This window comes from Plasmodium vivax, chromosome 10, assembly GCF_000002415.2.
Source record: "Plasmodium vivax chromosome 10, whole genome shotgun sequence".
In the NCBI taxonomy this organism is placed as follows: Eukaryota; Apicomplexa; class Aconoidasida; order Haemosporida; family Plasmodiidae; genus Plasmodium; species Plasmodium vivax.
Window position 1 is genome coordinate 46826 of NC_009915.1, and position 23022 is coordinate 69847.

General features: G+C 39.4%; 6 protein-coding genes and 1 non-coding gene across 7 annotated transcripts, besides 27 other annotated features; 3 read left to right on the top strand and 4 right to left on the bottom strand.

Annotated features, from left to right (window-relative positions):
• Positions 1-5: 5 nt before the first annotated feature.
• Positions 6-2480, bottom strand: PVX_079725 (hypothetical protein, conserved). Its single transcript, XM_001613603.1, has 10 exons — positions 2265-2480; positions 1933-1984; positions 1679-1755; positions 1492-1534; positions 1315-1382; positions 1150-1219; positions 894-1022; positions 565-706; positions 321-392; positions 6-236 (listed from the first exon to the last, which is right to left on the bottom strand). The coding sequence occupies exons 1-10, from the start codon at positions 2334-2336 to the stop codon at positions 209-211; spliced, it is 753 nt and encodes a 250-aa protein (XP_001613653.1). The 5' UTR covers positions 2337-2480; the 3' UTR covers positions 6-208.
• Positions 286-309: a microsatellite.
• Positions 765-804: a microsatellite.
• Positions 1169-1197: a microsatellite.
• Positions 1361-1404: a microsatellite.
• Positions 1509-1546: a microsatellite.
• A 48-nt stretch (positions 2481-2528) lies between the features above and the next one.
• Positions 2529-2555: a microsatellite.
• An 890-nt stretch (positions 2556-3445) lies between these two features.
• PVX_079730 (hypothetical protein, conserved) lies at positions 3446-6917 on the bottom strand (the record flags this gene model as incomplete). Its single annotated transcript, XM_001613604.1, has 2 exons — positions 5671-6917; positions 3446-5497 (listed from the first exon to the last, which is right to left on the bottom strand). Exons 1-2 carry the CDS (start codon positions 6526-6528, stop codon positions 3446-3448), a joined length of 2910 nt encoding a protein of 969 aa, XP_001613654.1. The 5' UTR covers positions 6529-6917.
• Positions 4044-4072: a microsatellite.
• Positions 4777-4805: a microsatellite.
• Positions 4942-5091: a microsatellite.
• Positions 4975-4995: a microsatellite.
• Positions 5006-5061: a microsatellite.
• Positions 5403-5450: a microsatellite.
• Positions 5659-5682: a microsatellite.
• Positions 5810-5834: a microsatellite.
• Positions 5950-5979: a microsatellite.
• Positions 6918-7212: 295 nt separating the features above from the next.
• Positions 7213-8797, top strand: PVX_079735 (XAP-5 DNA binding protein, putative; the record flags this gene model as incomplete). Its single annotated transcript, XM_001613605.1, has 2 exons — positions 7213-8466; positions 8660-8797. Exons 1-2 carry the CDS (start codon positions 7405-7407, stop codon positions 8795-8797), a joined length of 1200 nt encoding a protein of 399 aa, XP_001613655.1. The 5' UTR covers positions 7213-7404.
• Positions 8798-8887: 90 nt separating this feature from the next.
• On the bottom strand, positions 8888-12803 carry PVX_079740 (hypothetical protein, conserved; the record flags this gene model as incomplete). The annotated part of the gene is made up of 5 exons (XM_001613606.1): positions 8888-8976; positions 9166-9352; positions 9654-9844; positions 10009-10192; positions 10323-12803. 5 exons carry the CDS (start codon positions 12801-12803, stop codon positions 8888-8890), a joined length of 3132 nt encoding a protein of 1043 aa, XP_001613656.1.
• Positions 9282-9309: a microsatellite.
• Positions 9499-9523: a microsatellite.
• Positions 9737-9762: a microsatellite.
• Positions 10359-10390: a microsatellite.
• Positions 10939-10981: a microsatellite.
• Positions 11205-11247: a microsatellite.
• Positions 12637-12667: a microsatellite.
• Positions 12688-12861: a microsatellite.
• A 26-nt stretch (positions 12862-12887) lies between these two features.
• Positions 12888-12917: a microsatellite.
• Positions 12918-13406: 489 nt separating this feature from the next.
• Positions 13407-18008, top strand: PVX_079745 (hypothetical protein, conserved; the record flags this gene model as incomplete). Its single annotated transcript, XM_001613607.1, has 1 exon — positions 13407-18008. One exon carries the CDS (start codon positions 13407-13409, stop codon positions 18006-18008), a length of 4602 nt encoding a protein of 1533 aa, XP_001613657.1.
• Positions 14244-14297: a microsatellite.
• Positions 14566-14593: a microsatellite.
• PVX_079748 lies at positions 15956-16028 on the top strand. Its single transcript has one exon. It is a non-coding gene; the product is annotated as a tRNA-Phe (tRNA).
• A 267-nt stretch (positions 18009-18275) lies between the features above and the next one.
• On the bottom strand, positions 18276-22425 carry PVX_079750 (hypothetical protein, conserved; the record flags this gene model as incomplete). Its single annotated transcript, XM_001613608.1, has 4 exons — positions 18276-18394; positions 18547-18637; positions 18817-18888; positions 18991-22425. 4 exons carry the CDS (start codon positions 22423-22425, stop codon positions 18276-18278), a joined length of 3717 nt encoding a protein of 1238 aa, XP_001613658.1.
• Positions 18786-18913: a microsatellite.
• Positions 22426-23022: the final 597 nt, after the last annotated feature.

A 23022-nucleotide genomic window follows, 5' to 3' on the forward strand; every position in this document is an offset into this window, starting at 1 on the left:
GATTTAGTGAAACAATGTAAACTTAAACAAACAGTTAGCACAACATTTGCAACTTAGTCACTTAAAATAAAAATAAAAATAAATCGCACAAGTTTGTTTCGCTTCACAAATATGTATCTTCTAATTTTTATAGAGAACAAAAAAAGAAAAAAAAATAGATGCTTTACTGCTAACAATTGGAGGAACAAAAAATACGAAAGAGAATTCTTCATTGATAATTTTTCTTCAGTCTCCACCTGTAACGGTGCAAGTATTTGCAAAATGTATAATACAAAGATTGATTGATGTTATATACCCATGCTAATATGTCTCAAACTAACCTCGTCGCGGCAGCTGTAATGGGCATGTCGCCGTCTGGGCAGTCGTCCAGCACATTCACATGGTCGCAGGCCCTTTTTAAAACGGTGAAATGATTAATGGAAAAATAAACGCACAATTGAGGGCAGAAAAGTTCTACGTTAGGGGAACTTCCTTCCCATGTGAACAAGGAAAGAAATTCACTCCGCCCACTTTTCGACGTGATGGCATCTTGCTTATTATTTGTGTTGTCCGTCGTAGCATTACCACCAGGCGTGACATTTTAAGCTCCAGTCCTCCAACATTTGAATAGTATAGCCAGAAAAATTCACTTGAAATTTACAGGGCCCATGATATAGCAGAGATGGCTCGCACGATCGCAACGTGCCCTTAACTTTCTCCCATTTTGCTTTAAAAAAGTAGAAAATTGGGGTAATTCGGATAATTTGGTCAATTTGCACAAATATACACACATGGGCACACATGCATGTTCATACCATTGCATACTTGTGCCATTAACAAGGTGGAGAAAAAGAAACGCTTATTCGTTCCTTCTCATTTTTTTTTTTATCGTTTTTCCCCTTTGAAGGCACTACCTGGACAATAGGACGTAAAATTTCTCACACATTTTTTGCAGGGCCAAAATGTTTGGCACTTTTTAGACCACGTTTCTTTTGTCTTCTCTGCCATGTCTTTTATGTTGAGCGGCTCCCCAACACATGGGCCTAATGAGCAGAATGAGCAAAATGAGCAAAAGGGGAGGGGAAATAAAAAAAAGTTATTCCTAAAAAGGGTGAACAGGCAAAACAGGAAAAGCCAAAGTGGGCTTATAAGTCACTTCTCATCTTTAACCGTCATAGGTGGAAGACGGTGCGCAAATCTCTTCGTCAATTTGGTGGACAGATCCGATATAGTTATAATCCTAAAAGTGTTAACATGAGAGAGTTTTCCCTTAATTCAGCGGAAAATATAACAAAATGGAAAAAAAGAAAAAAAAATAGCAAGAATTTCCTTAACATTTGGACATGGCGTGTTGTAGTCCCTTTCACAAATAATATCCGGGTCAATAAATTCAGCCTCATTCACTAACAAAGGGGAAAAACAAATTAGCAGTGTAGAAAAGTTTCATGTATAGGAGCACCACCATGTGTGTGGTTGTGCTTGATTATGAAGGGGATAATTTCCTTCCAGTACATTCGACGTTTGGTGGCGGAATGGTTTTTAATTCCTTTAATAGCTGAAACGGTCAAAATGTTGATGGGTATATTATGGTGCTAATTCAGGTGTGCCCTACGAAGAAGGGGCTAGACGCTTCCCTTCTCTGCAACGAGTGTGTGCACATATGCATATATACACACATGTGCGCTCATTTTTGTGCTACCTCCCCCGCGAGGTTCGTGTTTGACGGGCGACCATTAATCGTCGTTGGTGATCTTGAAGAGCTCGTGATAATGTCGCCTAAAAATTGTGTGCACTTGCGTTTTATGCTTTTCACTCATGAATAGTATTATATGCTTGCATGCACATATTCAGTGGCACGATCGTATTTGCTAACTTGTCACATTTAAAAATGGCAAAATTAATTTCTACAATTTTGTGCAAAAAAATGTTAGATTTTTTCTTTTTCTAAAAAACCTGCACTCCCCCCTATGTTCTCTAACTCGGTGTCCGAAAAGAGTTCACCTTTCTTCCGTGTTCATTCGAACATTTTAGCATAAAAAAAAAAAAAAAAAGAAGAAAAAAAAAAATACATTTAAGGCTAAAATGTTATCCTCTTTGCAGCATTGTTTTTTATCTTAACTTTTCTTGTCGAATTTTCTGGCTAAAACATATTCACACATTTGCATAACATCACTTCAAAGGAGCAAGCCATTTTCGTTATATGGGATTATGCATTCATAAGGGTACATTTTTGCGCGGTACGTGGATGTGCCCCTATTTTCGTATACTTTTTTTTACAAACTTACTTTCTCATTTTCACACAAAGCTATCTCGAAACAGAAAAAAAGAAAAAGGAAGAATGGGAAAAGTTTATTCATTTTTAGTAACAATTTTGCTCTTTAGCTATACAATGACAAACTTATTTTTTATGTGTTAAATGTATTCAGGCATACCCACGTACGTATGTTCTTATGCGCTTAAGTGTACATCGATTTGGCACTCTTTTTGCATCACACAAACGCGTAAATGAACGAATTGTAGCTTGAAACATAGGCCTATTCCATTTCGCAGCAACATCACACCGTTTTTATGTACTAACGCGTAATAATAATTCCCAGATTAAACGCCTCAACGTGTAATTACACATTGACACTTTTTTTTTTACAGCGTACAGTTTAACGCTTTTTCCTTTCCTTGCTTATCTTTTTTTTTTTTTTTTTGCGTTCTGTTCATGTCAAAAAGGTGATGACAACAAAGATAAGCCAGGAATAGACAAAACTAGAAAAATAGTAAATACAAATTGTAGTGTACAAACTGTAGCGCACAAATTGTGAATGAAAAAAACGTAAACAATATGCTTACAAGGGGGCAGGCTATCGTAATCATTTTTTTTTTTTCTACCATTTTGTGGATATACAAATTTGATAAATATAAAAAATCAAATAGCCTCGTTAAATGGATACTCGTAAAAAACAGGAAAATATATTAACAAGACAAATTATGAAAATGTGGAAAAACTTTCCATCTGTGCTTTTCACCATAACAAATAATTTACAAAAAAATTAGCAAAGATGAAAAGGAGCAAATGATTTTCTTTTTTTCTTTTTTTTATAACTTGCAGATTCCGCTCTATCTCATAGCTGCCATATCGGCCTACGCGATTGTGTCCATATCTATAAGTTTATACAATTTTAATAACGTGCCCAATGCTCAGGAAGATTTGCTAAATGTAATGTTACAAAAAAAAAAAAAAAAAAAGAAAAAACTTCAAACAATTTATGCGTCACGTGTATAATAATTTACAACTACTTTTTTTCCATACTGTGTATGCCTGCAATATATTTTTTCACTTTTACACCATTTCTTGAAGGAGCTAAAGAACATCAAAAAGGAACTGGAGCGGAGAAAATTCACGTTTCGTCAAAAATGACAAAATTCGGGGGATGGTAACTTCCTTCGACACAATTTGTTTCGTCAGTAGAGGATTTTATGAAGAAATGGACGCGACCTGTGTCATTGAGGGGGGGTTCCTCTTCGCTTCTCCGCTTTGCCGCTCTACCGCCTCACCGATCCACCGCTTCCCCCCTTTCTGCGAGAAGACGCCCTTCAGGACGATGTTCTTCGGCGAAAAGGACATGGGGAATGAGTGCAGTGACAGATTTAATTCCCCACGCTCGCCCCCACTTCCCGTGGCACTAAACAACTTTTGCAAAATTTGAAACCGCAGGTTGTTATAAAAGTGCATGCACTTAAATGAAATTCCGGCGTTTTCGCTCTCGCACAATTTGGACAGCAAATTTACAAACGAATATATGTTCGGGATGGTTCTCCTCATTATTTTTTTCCCATACTTGTCGTACTTTTTCTTGTACATGGAGAAGTCGTCGCACTCGCCCAGTTCGTCAGCAGGGTCCAGTTCGCCCGTTTCGCCCACCTCTTCAACATCGTCCATGTCTCCCTCTTCTCCACCTCCATCGCCACCCGTGTGCGTTTTTCCATCTCTGGAAAAATCTTGGACATTCAGATGAACAGGGTCCTCATTCGAGCCCTCTGCATCTTTCTCCGCAGCATTCGCCGCACCGGTGTGCCCCCTCTCTGATGCCCCAGCCGTCTCCTCTGCATACTGCCCAATGCTGTAGCCCACCTGGGGGTAGTACTCCCTATTGTAAATATAACTTTTAATTTGATTAAGTATCACATCATTGTTAAAATCGAAAATGTGTTTCCTCAACTCCCTATATTTCGTGTAACAGCAGGAACACGTGAGAAAGGGGATTCTTTCCTCCATGCAGGTTTTCAAAGTATAATCAGTTAGCCCACCACAGCAATGCAAACCGACTATCAAATTTATTTTATACTTTTTAAAGTCAAAATTTAATATCGATTCGTGCATAATTAACACGTTTTTAATTTTGTTTGCAAAAATTTTAATGAAACAACTGAAGAGTGAATTTACGTTAATGTCTAATATGATTACTAGGACGTTTTTAAAGGCTAACGAAATGTGAATGCCCAAGTCTCCTTTCCCTCCCCCGACATCCAGGATGCAGTAATCGTACGTCAACTTGGGATCACTATCAATGTTGGCGTTTCTCCCCAGTTCGTGCGCTACATTTTGCTTCTCTTCAAAGGTTACATCATCATCATGGTGATAATTCAAAAGTGTATTTTCCTCATCCGACCTTTTACAATTCCTGTTCAAGTCTCCATTTTTATTGGTGCACTTCTCCACGTAGAACTCCTTAATGTCGTAAAATTGGACATCACTCCATTTCGAATTTTCAAACAAGTTCACATTTTTTTCTCTCAAAAGCTGTATACTTCTTCTTACCTTTTCTGTGTTTTCCGCACTAACGAGTTGATCATTTTTCTCCATAAAGAGCTCTATAAATTCTAAATAATTTTGGAAAAAAGTGTCATTACTTTCTATATACTTGTTCACCAACGTGGACATGTGAAAAAAGATATCTTCCCCGCTAAACATCTTAATTTTTGAGTTTCCCTTTTCTATTTCTTCGAGCATTATTTGTACGTGATTAATCATCCACTGTATTTGTGGCATCTTCTTATTGTTCATATAGGACATTATATCTTTTTTTTTCTTTTTTTTTTTTTTCTTCTTCTTCTTCTGTTGTTCTGTAGCATCTCCACTCGCCTTTATATCCACTGCTACATGGTCATTAATCTGATTTAGGTTCAAATCGCAGAGCATAATTCTGTGCAACCGCTTATCGTCATTCATTTCCTTGTTGTAGTTAAATTCGCTCGGCTGTATTTCAAACAGTTTGGGAATTATGTCAATCATTTTTAAGATAAAAATTTCAAAATTGTTCATTTTTTGATTACTTATGCTTTCATAATTTTTATTTTTGTAGATAATACTTCGTATGAATCTTCTTTTTGTGTCATCCTTGCTGTTATAAATCTGCCGGATGTCGCTTTCCTTCATTTGCAAACTTCTGCACACTGTTAGCATGGAAAAAAAACCTCCTTCGAATAATTTTAACAGTTCGCTGATGTTGAAGAATTCGTAGTTAACCTGAGGGGGAGGGGCACATGTGCAGCTCTGATTAGTTGCTCAAACGGTGAGGAGCACTTGGGAGTAACACAATTGAATGGGTGGACGTAAAAAAAGTGGACACTAACGGTGAGGTATGCCCACAAAAAAGGGGTGTTTTCAATATGAATTGTTTTTTTTTTTTTTCTCCTTACCCTCAGGAGGTAGGCCGAAAAAACCAATAAGGACTTCTCATTCGTGTTCGTCAAGGCAGGCAATCCTACAATGTACAACAGCGTATCCGTTTTTATGACCTTCTTTAAAATTTCATACTTTATATATTCGTTCAGTAACAAAGGGGGGTCATTTTCCATGCTATCCGTGGAGTTATCCTTTATAGGGTTCCCTTCCTCGGTAGATGTCTGCACATCTTCAGTCTTCTTCACATTCGCATAAAACTCCTTGCACAGTCGAACTGAATGTTCGAACAAATCGCTACCAAGGCTGACGTCCTTATGGTCCTCCTTCCCTGTGTGAATTTCCTTCAATAGGCATTTTCGAAACGAATCAAATTTGTCTTCGTCCACGTAAAAGTCCTTGCTGATTACCAACTGGATGTTCTTATCTGCTGCTAAGGCTTCTTCATTAAATTTATTTTCTACCACGCAAAAGTGAACACCCCCATTATTATCACCCGTACAGCGGGAACTTTCTTCCCCTCTGGCAGGATCCCCCTCCACATCATCACACTTCAAAATGTGATATCTGTAAAATAAAACATTTTCCTTTTTATTTATTTTTCCATTCGAAATAGTGTCACAGAAGAGTAGCAACTTTCCATGCTTCCTCACATTTTTCACCTTACAAATTAGGTGAACAAAATCTTTGAAGTCATTCTTCAGCGATTTGGAGAAACCGCTCAGCGCTTCAAAATGCGCCTTTTTTTCGTCGTATATATTTATTTCGTGTTCTATAACACCCCTCATTGTGTTTTTATTTTCGCCCATCGTACGTCTGTTTGTTGGTGCTTGTGCGAATGCATACGTGCAAACAGCAGCAACATGCAACAACATGCACTACAAATGGCTAACTTCTCAGTTGCCCTGTTGCTTCCATCTTTTGAAAGCCCACAACAAATGTAGTTCAGTTCACTGACCGAGAAGCATATTCACAAAAAAAAAATTCAAATGAACTGTTTTGCTGGCGAAAAAAGGAGGCAATTTTTTTCAATTCGCAAAACTGCAAATTATCGCGCATAAATTTTGCCCTCAATCTATGTAGAATGTTGTGGGTATACCATGTAAAGCCACATCTGCACATAAACTTATCTGAACATTGTGGCATTCTCGCTTAAAGGCGTGTACATTCCTTTTATGTTCACAAAACGGAAATGTACACCTACGTTTTATGTCTGCAAAAATGCCGCTGCGATGAAGGTGAAAATTTTTTCTTACGTAACGTTAATTATAAAGGGTAGGAAAAACATACATAAAATTGTAAAAAAAAAAATAAGAAATTAACTGACATTTTGGCGGTAATTTTTTGACCCTTTGTAGTAACGCTATGCAGCGTGTTTCCTTCCAAAAAAAAATACATTCATGCAAACAAACACAGAATTGCATGTTTACATATGTACTACATATACTCATATGATATGTATACACGCATTTAACCATGTGGCCTGGTATAAAAACACGTTCTGCTCAAAATAGCAAACCGAGCAAAGCACCGCTGAACGAATTTATAAAACATAGCGTGAGATAAAATTGCAAAAAAATGACTGGAAAAAGGCCACTATTTTGATACATTTTTTGTGCCGCTTACCAAAAAGAACATTTTTACATATATGTGAGGCATTTCCAGATAAGGAAGAAAAATCGGAAGAGGCAGAAAAAACAAAAAGCAGAAATAAAAAGTTTTGCCGCTCAACGAATGACCACTTTTGCAAGATGAACTTCAGAAAACCTGATAACACCGCGGACCTAATTGACAGCCTAATTAATAGCGAAAATGGAAAAGTTCAAAAGTACATTTTGGAAAGGAAAAGGAAGGAAAAGGAATTTTTGGAGAAGAAGGAAAACATTAAAAAGAAAACGCTGATGGCACCAAAACTTAATCAAATGTTTGTTAAAAATAAAAATGAAGATGACAAGCTAATCAGCGAAACAGTTGGTCTGAGAACCGTTCACGAGTATAAACAAATCAAGAGTGGAATTTATGGCAAGGAGAAGGACAGCCATCGTAGCGGAAAGGCCAAGGGGGACAAAGATAGTAAGAAGAAAAACCTCAAATTGTCTTTCTGCAGCGATGATGAGGAAAACGAAGAGGAGGAAGAAGTCGGTGAAGAGGATGGAAATGGAAATGGTGACCATAACCGTGGTGGAGATCAAAACAGTGGTGACAACGAGCGGAAGAACCACTCTGATGAGGGCGCTTCGCAGGAAGAAGAAAAGGATGCCTCAGAAAGCCCCTCTCATCAACGTGACCCGTCCAGTGAGGGAAACAGGAACAAACATGATTCGGGCAAAAAAGATTCAGACAAGAACGGCACAGACAAAAATAAGCCATTCAAGAAAATCATGAAGGACCCAACGGTAAACACTTCCTTTTTAAAAGACAAGGAGCGAGATGAAAAAATAGAATTGAAAAAAAAAGAGTTAAGAGAATTATATTTCAAACTAGAAAATGAACAAAAAGAGAAAACGATTGAAATAACCTACTCATACTACGACGGTAGTGGCCATCGGAGAAAAATATCAGTAAAGCAAAAAACGACGATAGGACAATTCATAAATAAATGTGTTGACAATTTAAAAAACGAATTTATTCACCTAAGATCGGCATCTTGTGAAACCCTAATGTTTGTGAAAGAAGATATTATTCTTCCGAATTATTTGACCTTTTATGAGTTAATTAAAAATAAAGCCCAGGGGAAAACGGGGCCATTGTTCGCTTTTGACGCGGTGGAAAATTTATCTGGGGTTACAGACATAAGAAGGGAAAAGACTGATGTAAGTGAAAAAAAAAAAAAAAAGCACTCCTCAAAAGTGTGCAGAAATGTGTATGTATGCATAAGCAAAGGTGTGAACAGCTAACAAGAAAATGTGCTGCCCTACACATTTGCTTATAACACAAGTACAAAATAGTGAACAACAGAGCTTTCCATTTTCCATTTTCCATTTTGATTTATTTCCCCCCTTTTAGACGCACGCAGGAAAGCTAGTGGAAAAAAAGTGGTACGAAAGAAACAAGCACATTTTTCCAGCGTCCAAGTGGGAAATTTACAAACCCATGAAAACGTACTCGACAAGCTACACAGATTTGTTCAGCCAATCTGCCTAGACTACTTACATGTGTGCCATAAGGATGATGCGGATTATTATCATCATTACAAGTGCCATTATCATGACACATTTTTGGATCATTTATATGTTAACCGATGAATTTTGGCTTCCCTTCCCCCTCCCCTTCCTCTTTGCGGTTCTTCCTGTACGCTTTTTTAAGTACAGCTTTGCCCATATCTACATTTGAAAAAAATGAAAACATTAATCATTATTTGCATTTTTAGTTATTAACTGTGCATATTTTCGCACACCGTCTTTAAAGTGCACAGTTTTGTTCTGTTCCCCCCTTGTAGTATGTTTGCAGAGGGACAAATGGAACACGTGCATTTTTTTCCATTTTCTTCACATGTGCATGTAATTCCCTACCTGGGAATAGCTGCGAAAACGTTTGATGTCTTGCGTCCACATTTTGGTCAGCCCCGCGGAGTCTGTACAGAAATGTGTTAATATGTTTTTGTTCATAATTTTCATCGTACACAATTTGTTGTCTGTTAATTTCGCCCATTTTGTATTTTTCTCTGATTCGCTTGGCAACACACTCTCGGATGTACACCTGCGAAAATGGTGAAGATGGGGGTGTTTTGCCAACTCTTCGGGTGTTGGCATGTTTGCAGGTGTATTTTTAGAGCTAGGGACACTCCTCTTAGATGGCGCTGCAAGTATCTATGTCTAAGAAGAGGATTCCCTTCAATGAAACGCGTTTCGCAAAGGGTTTTTGCCCATTTTGCGTAGAAAGTGCGATTAAAGTTGCCCCATTTTTGAAGCAGCGATGGGCAGAAAAAATGATGTCGTGGAAAAGCAAACACCCTTCATCGCATTTTCCTAAATGTGGTTAGGTTATTCTCTTTCCCCACGCAGCTCCTATACTCATCGCTTTTCTTTTTTTTTACGTCTTTAAAGCATCTGAGGTCTCGCACCAAATCAGTGAACAGACGCGTCATTCCTGTCCTAAAGGAAATATAATTTCGATGGAATAGGTCCTTGTAAATATGCTCCGCCGCGACGACAAACCTGTCAATGGGTGTTTTCTGAATTTCTACGTAGCCTGAATGGGAAAAATTGGAGAGGTAAAAATGGCGCTTCTTCTTTTTTTTTTATCATCAGTGAGCTTTTAAAAAAATCATAAGAAGAAATATCACGTTAGCTCCCAACCATTTGAGCATTTACAAATTTTGCTTTTTTTTTTTTGCCCTCGTTTTATCGCTAAACCGTTCTCAAACAGGCAGTTGTATATTTTGACATTCGAGTCGTTCCCCCTTAAGCGAATTATGTGATTTATATTCTTCGTTATGAATAACAATTGAACGATCGTTTCGGCAATGAATGGGGATATCAACACGCAATGGTGGGAAATGTAGTCCATCTCTTTGGGAGGCACAACTTCGTGGCACTTCTTCGGAAGGAAAAAGCAAGAAAAAGGGGTATATACATCATCATGTTGAGGTTAAACAAAAAGAACGTTTCACCATTACGCTATTACTTTTGTGTAATCAATTTTGTTTGTCTTTTCCCTATTTGCTCACCTCAACATGGTATTTGTCCAAGGCCATGGAGTGGGCGTCCCCCGTTTGCACTCTACTTCGATTCCCCTCTGCATGGGAAAGATCCTCCCCCATGTTGTTCTTCAAGTAGTAAAAGAAATAAAACTGACCCATCAATGGATTAGTTGAAGGCCCTATATTTGCATTTTCCGCTACCCCTTCATCCTCTATATTCACGTACATAATGTAAAGGGCAAAATATAGGTACACATCCTTCAACATGAAATATAAAAAATAAAGCAATATAAATGCGTATATAAAAAGAGTAGCAAAGGATAGGATTATTCTCAGCCATATGTGGTACGTCACTAATCGTATCTGTTCCAATTGTATGTTAAAAAAAAATAAAAACATAAAAAAAAAACTCTCCCATTTGATGTTATACTTTGCTGTCTGGATGTACGGATTGACGAACATAGAAAAGGAGATGAAGAAAAGGAGCGCGAAGGAGAAGCAAATGAGAAAACTCAAGTGATCATCCACACGAATCGCACACAAAAACAAAATGTTAATGAACAAATTTTTAACAATATAGTAGTAATACTTTTCCTCTTTACATAAAAAGGTGTGCAATCCGTACACATATCTGTACGGATAATTTCGCTTCACTTCTGCTGGTTTGGAATAAATAGACACAAAAAGGATCACGTAGTATAGGAAGCAGGCAAAGAGGACCACTGGCACATTCATAAATTTAGAGGCCCTCAAATGTAAGTCGTCGTAACACACCGTCGAGGTGTCGTAATAAGACCTCTTATAGTTAAACAGGCCAATGCACATGTAGGAGGAGAGAAAAATGAACATAACCATCGCGTTAGCCACGTATAAAAAAACGTGCATATATTGATAATAACATATTCGAATGGATTTCTTGAAAAATGCTACAACATCGTGGTTGTAAAAAAATGTCATGTGAACATAATTTTGAAAAACGAAATTGTGCAAAAGTAGGGGGTACAAAAGGGTGTCCACGAACTTCCTGGCTACGTTCTTTTTACACCCGTCCGTTTGGTCTTTACTCACCCAATCGGCTTCTCCCTCCCCTGTGCGGTCCGCCACCACATTGAGCCCCCCATTTCGCAAATACAAAAAAATCAAATTGCACACTACAGTGAAGCAAATAAAAATAAGTACCCCCCCAAGGAGGGTGACAATTTGTATGGAGTATATCTTCGAGCGATTTGAGCCCACGTGGAGGCAGCCCAATTTGAGAAAGTGAAGAAAATTCAAGTGAACAATTTTAATTATATCAAAGAAGGCGTTGTGCAAATAAATGTTCAGAAGGTAGTGAAGCTTTGCATCTCCACTGTGTAGGTGGGGTTGTCCCTCTTTTTGCTCCCCCCCATAGAAGGTGTAGTTCTCCCCCTCCGTTTCTGTCAAATCGTTTGAAAAACTTAGCAGCAAAATGAGGGATGCATAAAATATGAATTCGCGAAAGTAGTGCAGGAAGTATATACTCCCCTTTTTGTACACATCAATTTGATAAAAGTAAAGACTTACATTTATGCATTTAAATAGAACTAAAAAAAAGGCAAATGACAGGATAAGATAAACTGCCATCTGGAGGAGGACAAATATAACGTGGAAGCACTTCCTACAAGTGCCATACTTTAAAAAAATATTTTTGTCATAACTTTGCACACAATTATTACACATAAATCCTTCATTATTTTCTGAACACCTCCCACAGGTATCCAAGCAGACATTCGGACTTTTGCAAAAAAGATACAAATTATTCATAAAGGGATACACATTCATTTTGTTTTCTTTCACAACACACCTATCGAAGTAGTTAACAGTAATTTCATCCTTATGCTTAAAGAAGGCGTCCAAATTGTCTACGTACAGTTCGGTTAAATCCCTTTTGCAATAAAAACGGTTGCCTAAGTCGGAGCACATGTCACACCTATTGCCGACGTAATTCAAATAAAAGTCGCCATCACATGAACAGTCATAAATATATTTTGAAGACTTCTTATTGTTGAAGCTACCAGGGGGACAACTAAAACAGCTCTCAGCATTTCTGTAACTCGAGTAGGTGTCCTCTTCACACGGGTAGCATTTGCCATTCTTAAAATATTCCCCATAGTTGCAAAAAATGGAGGCACTCAACGGAGGAGGAAGTGACCAATAGATCAGGAAAACCAAACGTGCAAAGTTTCCTTTCATCAGGAGGAGTAAATTTCGCAGTTGCTTTGCATAGCTAGCGCCACGCTCGTCAATTGTGTGAAAAAGACCAAAAAGAGGGGGTAGAAAAAAAAGAAAAACAATAAAATGCGTCAATTTATTGTGCTGTGGGTGGATTATCCTCTTCGCAATTGTGTAAATGTTGCAATTTTTTTTTTTCCCCTCCCCAGTTAGTATGTCCCATACCATTAGTGCTACAAAAATTTGGGAATAACCCCAAAAATGCACACTGCTTTTTTTCGCCTTTTTGGCCGTTTTCATGTTACATATCTCCATAAGAAAAAATCACCCAAAATGGCAACCATTGACAGCATAACATTGCGGGGAAAAAGCAAAAAAAAAAAAAAAAAATGGCACAGCACCTCCTGCAACATAGTTCACCTTTTGCGGGATCCTCGTTCGCACCTCGCGAGGCCATCACAAATGGGCGTAACGTCAAGTGGGAAGGTTTTCACCCCAAATGGGTATTCACAGTACGAACATTAGTAGGGCATGCCCAACTTCGCGTGCGAATTGCCCACTTCTTTCTTCCTCAACTTCTCCCCTTTTAACATCACAAATTGGCCACGCCAAAATTGCACCTCATAAGTTGGAACTCCCCACATGACGCCGTTCCTGTGGACCGTTGGCCACGGAAGGGATACGCCAACAGTCACTTTGCTGAATTTTAAAGGAAAAACTGGATCACATGATAGAGAAGCGCATTTGTGTGGCACGGAAAGTCCTCCACTTGGCAAACGCACAACTGGAATGCTCTTTTAGAAGATTGAAAGGGAGTTACCGCGGCCTACACCACCGCCGACGCCAATTCTTCCTAACAAAATGGCCACCCCCGTTCTGCTGTGACAGTACGACTCTGCTGGCCCACCCCGCCGCAAAATGATAAAAAAAGTAGCGGAAAGCCTGTGCGGTGATTGCTGCACGCTGATCAACGCCAGGGGGAATAAAAGGTGGACACAACACCTGGTCCGAAACAAAAGCATGCTCCGTTTGACAAAAATAAACTACTCCTTCGTTCAGAAGAATAAAAATGTGAACAAAAATATTTACAATATGAACTGCATCGAATTGTACAGATACAGCTGCTTACTGTCGAGGGAGAATATTACCAATGTGACCATTTACAAACAGATTAACAAGAGAGTAGAAATGATTTATAAATTTTTAACCCCACCCAAGATTGTCCTGTTAATCAAGTTGTATATACAAAACGCCCACCTAAATAACTACCAAAGCACCTTTCACTGCCTTATCGAAGTAGCAATAACAAAACTGAGCGAATTTCATCTGGAGGAAATTGTAAAACTGTACAACATAATTAGCAAGGTGGAAAATAACCAAAACGTGGTCTATTTATTTAAATATGTCAATAACCATTTAATTAATAATTACACATTCATCGATGTGAAGTCCTTTTCTATCATCCTAAATGCGCATGCAAAATTGAAAATTAAAGATATGAAATTGATTAATAAATTCCTGCCCATCATACTTCAAAACGGCTTGCAGATCGATATTGTGAATTATTCCCTCCTTTTTAACGCCTTCTACAAACTAAAATTGGTGGGAAATGACCACGTCAACGCTGTAGTGCGGCAGTTCTTGGGCGAAGTTGATGTGTGGAGGTTAAGGGAGCATTGTCCCGCTCAGCAGAAAAACCACCACGATGGAGAAAATCCCCTCACAGATGACACAAATGGAGGTGACAAAACTGGTGGTCCAAAAAACCAACTGGCCGACTACGCCCCCCACCACATATGCAACATTCTGCTGTACTTCACCATTCAGAACATCAACCAAATTGTGAGTTCAAATGGGAAGAAGGAAGAGAAGGGTGAATCAAACCTCAGCGATAATGTGTACATATCCTTCCTTCTAAACCTAATAATTAAAAAAAAAAACCTTCTAAAATGTGAAGAAATTTTAATGCTCTGTCAGATCTTCAAAATGATGAAAATTAAAAATGACATTCTGGTTAGCCACATAGAAAAGGAGCTACTGACTCATTTTGGCCATGCTAGAGAGCAGAGAGTTACCCACAACTCTGCGAACAAGGCGAACCAGGCGAACAAGACGAACAAGGCGAACCCATCACCTACCGCTATCCACTTCACCGATGGCACCCTTGTAAAGATCCTATTTGACATGTGCACCTTTTATAGCGATGCAGATGTGTACCTTCGGAGCGTCCAACACTTTCTGCACAGCAAAATCGATTTCAGCACCTCCCTACTGCTGCTTTATGTATATTCAGAAATTAATCTTCTGAATGATAAAATGATCACCTTACTAATTCGTATCATTAACAGACATTATGTTCAAAACTTTCAAGTGGAAAATGTGTTCCTCCTCGTAAGGTCCTTCTACAAAATTTGCCTGAACAGTCAGCACTATTTCGCGCGCAAAAGGGTGGATGATAAAGGGGTGAACGGCGTACATTATGCTTCGAAGATGGATGTCCATGCGAAGGAGGCTAACGTGACGACAGGGACTACACCGCTTCTCCCCTCTGAACAGGTAGGAAGCGCCCCAAATGGAGCAGCCAATAATGATGGGGAAAATCCCCTTGTGTGTACTAAACTATCGCTTCTAACTCACAAAAATGGAAGCACACCTGAGGCAAACGTGCCGGAACAGGGAAGCACCTCATCTGTACCTCCCCCTCACGTGGAAAGACTATTTCACAAAATTGAAATCCTCGCCGATAACATTTTCGTCAAACTTGAAAAAGACTTGCTAAACGGAAACATACCAACGAATGAGCGTAACCTTCCTCTGCTGTGCAAGATGTTGTACTACGCCTCCGTCCTGAGGAGGTTCCCCTTCCTAAATAGCGTCATTAATTTATTTACAAACAAGGAAAGCTCAGAAATTGGCGATTTTAAAAATATATTAAACATACTGCTTGCCTACTGTTGCGCTAAAAATAGTGCCCTCTACCTTTGCAAAATAGACCAAATGGATCTTCAAATGCTCCATGAAGATGACGTGACGAAATTGGCCATCAAAGACACAGTTCTCACACGTTACAATTTTATTATAAATAAGAAAAACCTCAATGGGGAGGTTAAAAATATGATTTATTTTCTCTTTGCGCAATGCAGGCTGAATGATTACCGATATGTGAACGTGGAAGCCATAAAATCGTGGCTGAATTGCTCCTTTTTGAATATACACTTGTTGGGAATGCTCCTCTGCAGTATTATGTCGAAGGAGCTAAACGTGATAACGCGCTTCACTACACAAAGTGGACGTTTAGATGAAGGGGAAAAGCTATCCCCTGTGAAGCCCCCCCATGAGGACCCCCGCAACGAAATGAGGAACAGCCGCATAGCTGTAAAAGGGGACACCACCTTTAGATACACAAATTTGTACAATCAAATATTACCACACATCGATAAACTCATTTCGAAATGCGAAAACGTTTACGACATCACGAGGATTTTCAACTCGTCGTTTATTTTTTTAAGCCATTTTGAAAAACTAAAGGAGGAAAAAAAAACATGCACAGAAATTTCACAAATGTGGAGAAGTATTAACAAAATAATGAACAGCATAGAAAAAAACATTTTGCAAAACCTCCACCTGTACAATAAAGAGTTTGTAATTCTCCTCTCCGCCATGTGTATATATAACAACAACTTTTCGTACCTTCCCTTTTCTTTTTTCTTCCAATATTTCGACTTGTTCACTTTTAAAAGCCACATTTCGTACTTAATTTTGCAAAGTACGGACGAAGAAATTAAACACATAGCGAATGAGGTGTTCGCCCTCACGAATTATGGCGGCAGGGGAGGCCGCCACAAAGGAAACGCCACCGGGAAAGATGCCACCAACAGAGATACCGCTGATCGAGATGCCACCCCCCAGGAGGGGCAAAATAACGTGGAATCCTTTTATTCCCTTCACATATCGTGCATTATCGAAAGTGTGGGGAGATCCACCCGGAATGGCCCAAATTGGCACCAAAATGGGGAGAAGCACCTGCATGGAGAAGAAAATCTGAACAATAACAACCTCAAGGATGACATCCACCGCAAAGGTACGCAAGAAGGGACCTCCACCAGTCTGACCCCCTTCCAAGCAAACCACATAATAAACATATACAAACAGCTGGTGCGTAAGAACGACTTTGCATGCAGCGACATTTTCAAAAAGGTTAAAGAAAAATATTTGCACTCCGCTGAAATGAACCTCCTCCTGCTGAGGAGCCTTTCTCTGGACGAGCTAAATGACCTATGCCTAAGCATGCTAAAAAAGAAAGTACCAAATATTTTTCTCTTCAAATGGACGCTAAAAAGGAATTACGAATATATCCATTCAGAGGGTACCCCCCCCTTAACATACGACTACATCGTCAACTTGCTAAACATTTGCATAAACCTAAAAAGGTACAACCTCTTCATGCAGGACACAGTTGTTAGGAACATCCTTTTGGACAACTCGCACAAATTCGACACCCTTCCCAGGGTGAATAAACTGATCGAGTCGCTGCTTCAGTTAAAGGTAAGAAGCGCTTATGATAGCATCTCAAATGAGCTGCTACCCAGTGTGAAGAAGGTCTACCGAAGCTACTTCTCAAATAGCCAACTTCTGGACCTAAACGAGGTCCTATACTTTATGTTCCTCCTGTGCAACTTTAACAAGGGCGCAGATTTTTACTTCACATTTGAAACCTTCTTGGGGAAGTTTACCCAAATAGGGGAGATAAAGGTATGTCCCAAAAGGAGGTACCATTTTGGCACCAGTCTAAATAACACTCTTTTTATGGCCAGAAATGTGTACACCTTAAGTGGCGATAAAAATGGAAAGCCAGGCCATTCTGTAAGTGTAAGTACCCCTTTTGAAGAGACGAACAGTTTGAACGACGAATATGTAATACACCTGGGTGATAGAAGCGCCAAGGAAGGGGGGCACAAAGCAAAGGATGAAAAATTCGCCTACACAGGCGAAGTGAAAAGGGGGCAAACAGTGCAAACGGGGCAGAGAACCCCCCCCGTGATACGCATGAAGGACCACTCCTTTGTTACGCTTTTCCTACTTTTGGACCTCCTCAAAAATGATAGCCAAATTGAACACCTCAAAGTTTACCAGTTCTGCCTCACGCTGTTTAAGGATTATATATACCTGCTAAACAAAGAAGTGGTCATCCAATGCTTGTACATTTACTTTTACTCCCAAATTAATGAAGAACTGGCAGAAGAACGTAAAATGGCTGGAGAAAATAACTCCCCAAATGAGGACATACAACACATCCTCCACGTTTTAATAACGTTCAGTCATAACTTAGATGTGTATTCAATTTTAAAATTGTCTTTTATCTATTTTAACTTATTTATTTATGCACGTAAAAAATATCACGTCCAGGAAAACGTGAAGATCCTTTTTGAACAAATTAACAAGAAAAAAAGTTTTATCGAAAAAAATAATATGCTGTATGAGCAGGTGAAGAGGTATGAGCACGCCCGCGTGGGGGAGTAGCAAAGGGGTAGCAGCAAAGGGGTAGCGGCAAAGGGGGGAGAAAGTTGACATGAAGAGACTATCCTAATGTGAGAACAGGGGGGAACGTGCACTCGGCCTCTCTCCCAATTTGACCCCTCTCAAAAGAACCGCAAACACATTTCCACACTTTAGTAATATGCCCCTTCATGGCAATTTACCTACTCCCCAACTGCTTATCAAATTAGAACAAAAAAAAAAAAAAAGAAAAAATTGCCAGATATCATTTTGCCGGTGGTTTTCCCCCCTTCACGTCTTCTTCAACTTCGAAATAACGACGAGCGATGACAGATGCAGCACCAGGAAGATGATATAAACAAAGATGAAGACATTCTTCGAATCGTCAATGTTGTAATAGCTCAGAATAACTGCGAAGAGGTGAGGTGGCGAAGTGGCGGTCATAATTAGGGTTGCCAAGTGCACAGCAAAGGGGCCGAATGTGCAAAAACGTTGGCAGTGCACACATGTGAACATTTCACACACGTGAAGGTGGCGAGGTGAGGACGGGCCCCAGACTTACGATATTCAAAATAGTAGGAGGCGAAGGAACTGGCGTCCAAAATGCTGGAGTAGAAGGAGCACATCAAATTGTGAATGTTCTTTATGTACACCTGTCAAGGGGGGAAATAAAAACGCATCTGAGGTGAAAAATTGGGAAGGCGGTTTTCAAAGGGAGCGTGCCAAAGGAACAGAATGGGAATATCAAAGTGGCACCCATTTGTGGTAGACTCATGCTCCGAAATGCACCCCCTCGCCTTCCCAGCTGCGAAGAAAACGGAGCGGCCAGCACCTTCGTGACTAGTATATAAATAGGCATATAAAAGAACGTCTTGTGAAGCGACTTAAGTATGGTTTCCAGGAACTGCAAATGGACAAAAGAGGGGGAATATTACATCACATGGCACATCGCAATGGAAAAAGCGTGACGATGGTAGGGTGGGACCCCTCCACATATAAACATTACCAGCAACCATATCTGGCTAAACCGGTTGTGCAGGAAGAAAAAGCGAAAACTCATCAGGAATATGTTGATGAGGGAGCTGAGAAATATAGAGGAGGAATAAGATTCCTCATTGAAGTAACTAATGTAAAGGTAGAGACCCATCAGATCCGTCACATAATTCACAAAATTGAGATAGCAGTAGCAGTGTAAGTCTAGTTTAATGTTTTTGATTTTATAATTTAGGAATATCCTTTCAAATGTCGGAATGATTAGCAATAAGCAGATGTAAAAAATGTTGGAAAAGTTCAAATTGCTCAGAAGTAACTTGATCGGGTAGCTCACGATGACGTTTCTCTTTTTCGCGCGCTTTACGCTGTTCAAGCTGTTCAAGCTGTTTAGGCTATTTAAGCTATTTAAGCTGTTTAAGCTGTTTAAACCGTTTAAGCCGCTTAAGCCGTTTAAGCCTCTTGCCCTGTTCATGTTGCCCATGTTATATGGGTATCCCCCGTACTGCCCGCCGCTGTGCAGTTTTTTTTTTCTTTTTTTACGCAAATATTCCATTTCCTTCTCAATTAGGGAGTTATACTTCGTAATCCCCGCGTTTGGCACACCCGAATAGCAACCAAGGTTATCCGAAATGTTAAACAATTTTTTAAGGTTCCCTAGAATGGGAATCCTAATTTTGTATTCCCTTTTGTTTCGAAAAAACGGGTCCACACTCTGATCATCACCCTTTGCATCCTGCACAGTTAGCAGTGTGTAACTGTGGCTATACTTCATTTCGTCCTTCTTAAAAATGTAGCTTTTTATTCTTGATAGCAGTTTAAAAAGGTTTAAAAATTCTGTGATATATTTCAGCTTTACAAAACAGGGATTCACGCATTTTGCTTTTTCCTTCGACGACCCCTTTGAGACAATATCGTCACTAAGAAGTCTTTCACCATAGTAGTTATTCTTCGAAAAGTTAAAATAATTCCCATAGTACTTATCATTGTAGAGGTAGTTCCTAAACATTCCCTGGTTGAAATTGCTCCTATGGTTGGGTGCATCGCTGTGACTCACTTCTGAGGGGTCTTTTTTGGCAGCATGCCCGGTTTGCGCTTCCCCGGATGGGGCATTCGTAGCGGTACTTGCCCCGTTCTTTTTGCGTATTTCCCCCCCTTTGATGTCTATCTTAACGGAGTCGCTCTCCTCGCAGGAGGTCGCCCTACCAGTCGCGGCTCCCGCCTCCTCAAAATTCATGCTGGCAAACGCTGCATCACTATGGTAATTAAAAAAGTTGTCCTTATTTTTGAGGAAAATAAAAGAAAGGACAAAAATAGACAGCGTTTTAATAAACGTGTTTATAATCATAATATTCACATGCTCGTAAAGAATTACAAAAATGTGATAGACGAAATAAATAAAAATGGTCGAAAGGCTCAGTATCATTTTGCTGATAACTTGAATAACGTAGATGGCGTTAATGCTGAATTCTTTTTTGTATATATTCGTAAATTTACCACACAGGAAAAATATATTTTCTGAAATCACGTCTGTGACGCTTTCTAGTAGGGAATACAAAAAACAGAAAAAAAATATTTTTTCCTTTTTCCTTATAAAGTTGTTCGAAATTAGTATCAAAATGCAGGAGTTAAAGATCTGTATAATTATGCACGACAAAATGAGTATGTTCAATTTTAGGTGGTAATATTCTGCGTTTATTTTGTTGTTTATGAGTTCCCTCACGCTGTGCAAATTGTCCTTCTTTCCGTAGTTAAAATTTTTAAATTTGTTATAATAATAATAATCGTTATTTTCCCCCGACCCCATGTTGTTATTTTCTGCTAATTCGCAGCTGTCCTTAAAAAGGTAGTCCATTTTTAGGCTCCCTCGCAATGTGCGGTAGGACTTCTTGACCTTCTTCGCCTCGTAATTTGGGGCATCTCCTCCGTCCCCCTTTGGATTGCCCCCCTGTGTGTCATCATTCGGGGGGACCATCAACACTTGGCCGCCACTCCCTTGGGGGCCCTCCCCCTCCTCACTCTGATTGCCCTTTTCAGCACCCTCCATATCACCAGAATAATGATGCGTCTTCGAAATGCACACCACATTTTCCCTCAAATTTTCAAAGCGAATTTCTTCATAATTCCCGCTCTCATTGTTATGCCCAATGGGGGTCGATCCGTTCAGCTCGAAGTAATCTGCATTGCTATTCTGCAAAAGGTTTGGTGTCACATCGTCTTGCGTATCTCCCATTTTAGCTAGCCTAAATTTGAGCAAGTGGAGGTCTTCCTCGTTTCCGCTTCCTACCAAGCTGTTTGGAGCGCAGAAGGCGTTTACCTCCACGACGCTGGTGTCGTAGTGCACATTATCGCTCATATGTTCGTCTTCTCCATTGGGGCCAATACCGTATATGCTGGTCGTTCCACTAACGCCTGTAGTCCCATCCAAAATATTCCTCCCCTGGTGGAGATTATCCACAAAATTGTACCCCTTCTGCATGCTGATATAAAGCTTGTTAAAAATGCACTTATCCTTTTTGCGCTTAGCTCCTTGCTCCGTGGAGCTACCAGAAGAAAGGACCCCCCCCTCTGAATCATTTCTCCTTCTCTGTTTCCTTCTGAAGAAAATATTCCTCCTATTCTTATACACATTATGGAACAGCTTATTCCCCTGAGCATCCCGTTGGTCACAATTTAGGAGTTTATTTTTTATAAAACTATTTCTACAGGTAATAAATTTAATGCGTGGATGTTTCTTCTTCGTGTCTTCTTTAGATGCAGCCTTTTTTACGGTGCTGTTTCTTCGTTCGCTGCTGCGTTTATTGCTTCGTTTATTGCTTCGTTCATTTCTGTTAATCCGTAAATTCTTTTTCCTCTGCCACAGGGAAAAGGCCTTTTTTTTCCGCAACATATATTTCCTGCATTGGTAGAGAGACATGTCAGAGAGCCGCTTCACACACACATCATGTGAGTTTTTTTTCCTTTTACTAATTCTGTGCACAAGTCCACCTTTGTCCTTTTTAAAAAAAAAACTTTCACCAATTTGAGGAGCCCCATTTTCATACGACACAGATGAATAGTAAATTTTCCTGAAGTTTTTATTTATCCTATTGAAGTAGTAGCGAATGTACACATAGTATGCGATGTAGTCGAAGAAAAGTGTGTAGAAGCATTTTAAACACACTGGCAAATACACAACCACAAACAATTTCGTGTTTAAAAACTTGTCATCATTCTTATTGTTAAAATTGAAGAAGTGCGTGAAATAGTAAAAGAAATTCTCCTCCTCCTTTTGCGACTCAATATTTTCATATTTACTCAACAGGAAGGTAAAAAAATGCGAAATGGTAATTTCTGCGTATGTGTAGGTTATCCTTAAAAAAAAGGTGTACAGAAAGAGGATATGGTAAATGTAGTAATTTTTAATGAAGTAGTAATAGTTCATAAACTTGAATAGCTTCTCCTTTAACATGGTTGCATCGGGTTGGTTTTCTCACTCAGGTGTTTTTTTTTCGGGGGAAAAAATGGGGGTTTCTCCCTTAACGTAATATGCGCATATGTGCCAACGTGGAAACGCCTGTTTGGTCCCTCCTACATGGGTAATTCACGTCTCAAAAGGGAACGTCAAAATTTGTGGAACGAAGACCCTGTGGTACAACTCCTTTTGACGTGTTGGAAATATTCGCAAATGGGACTCCAAAAATCATCGCTCAAACAGGGGAGGGAAAAATAAAAATGCTCATTCGCGAATACACATTAAGGATGACCTTGCTCAAAAAAGGGAATCATTAAACAAGGACAAAAAATTTAATTAACACATGAAAAGGGTTAATACCAAGTGACAAACTCGATGTGTAGACCGTCTATATGTGCGGTCGCCTGCACGTGGTTATCTTAAAACGCGCATAGAGTGTACCAAAAAAAAAGGGGAATAAATGAGAAGCAAACGAATGGCAATTTTGACCTGAAACAACTGCTCAGATAATTCACCATAAACATTTCTCCCCAAATTGGGAAAACATGAATCAGGTGAAGTGGGGAAGACACGACGAAGGATTGTGCTGATGCG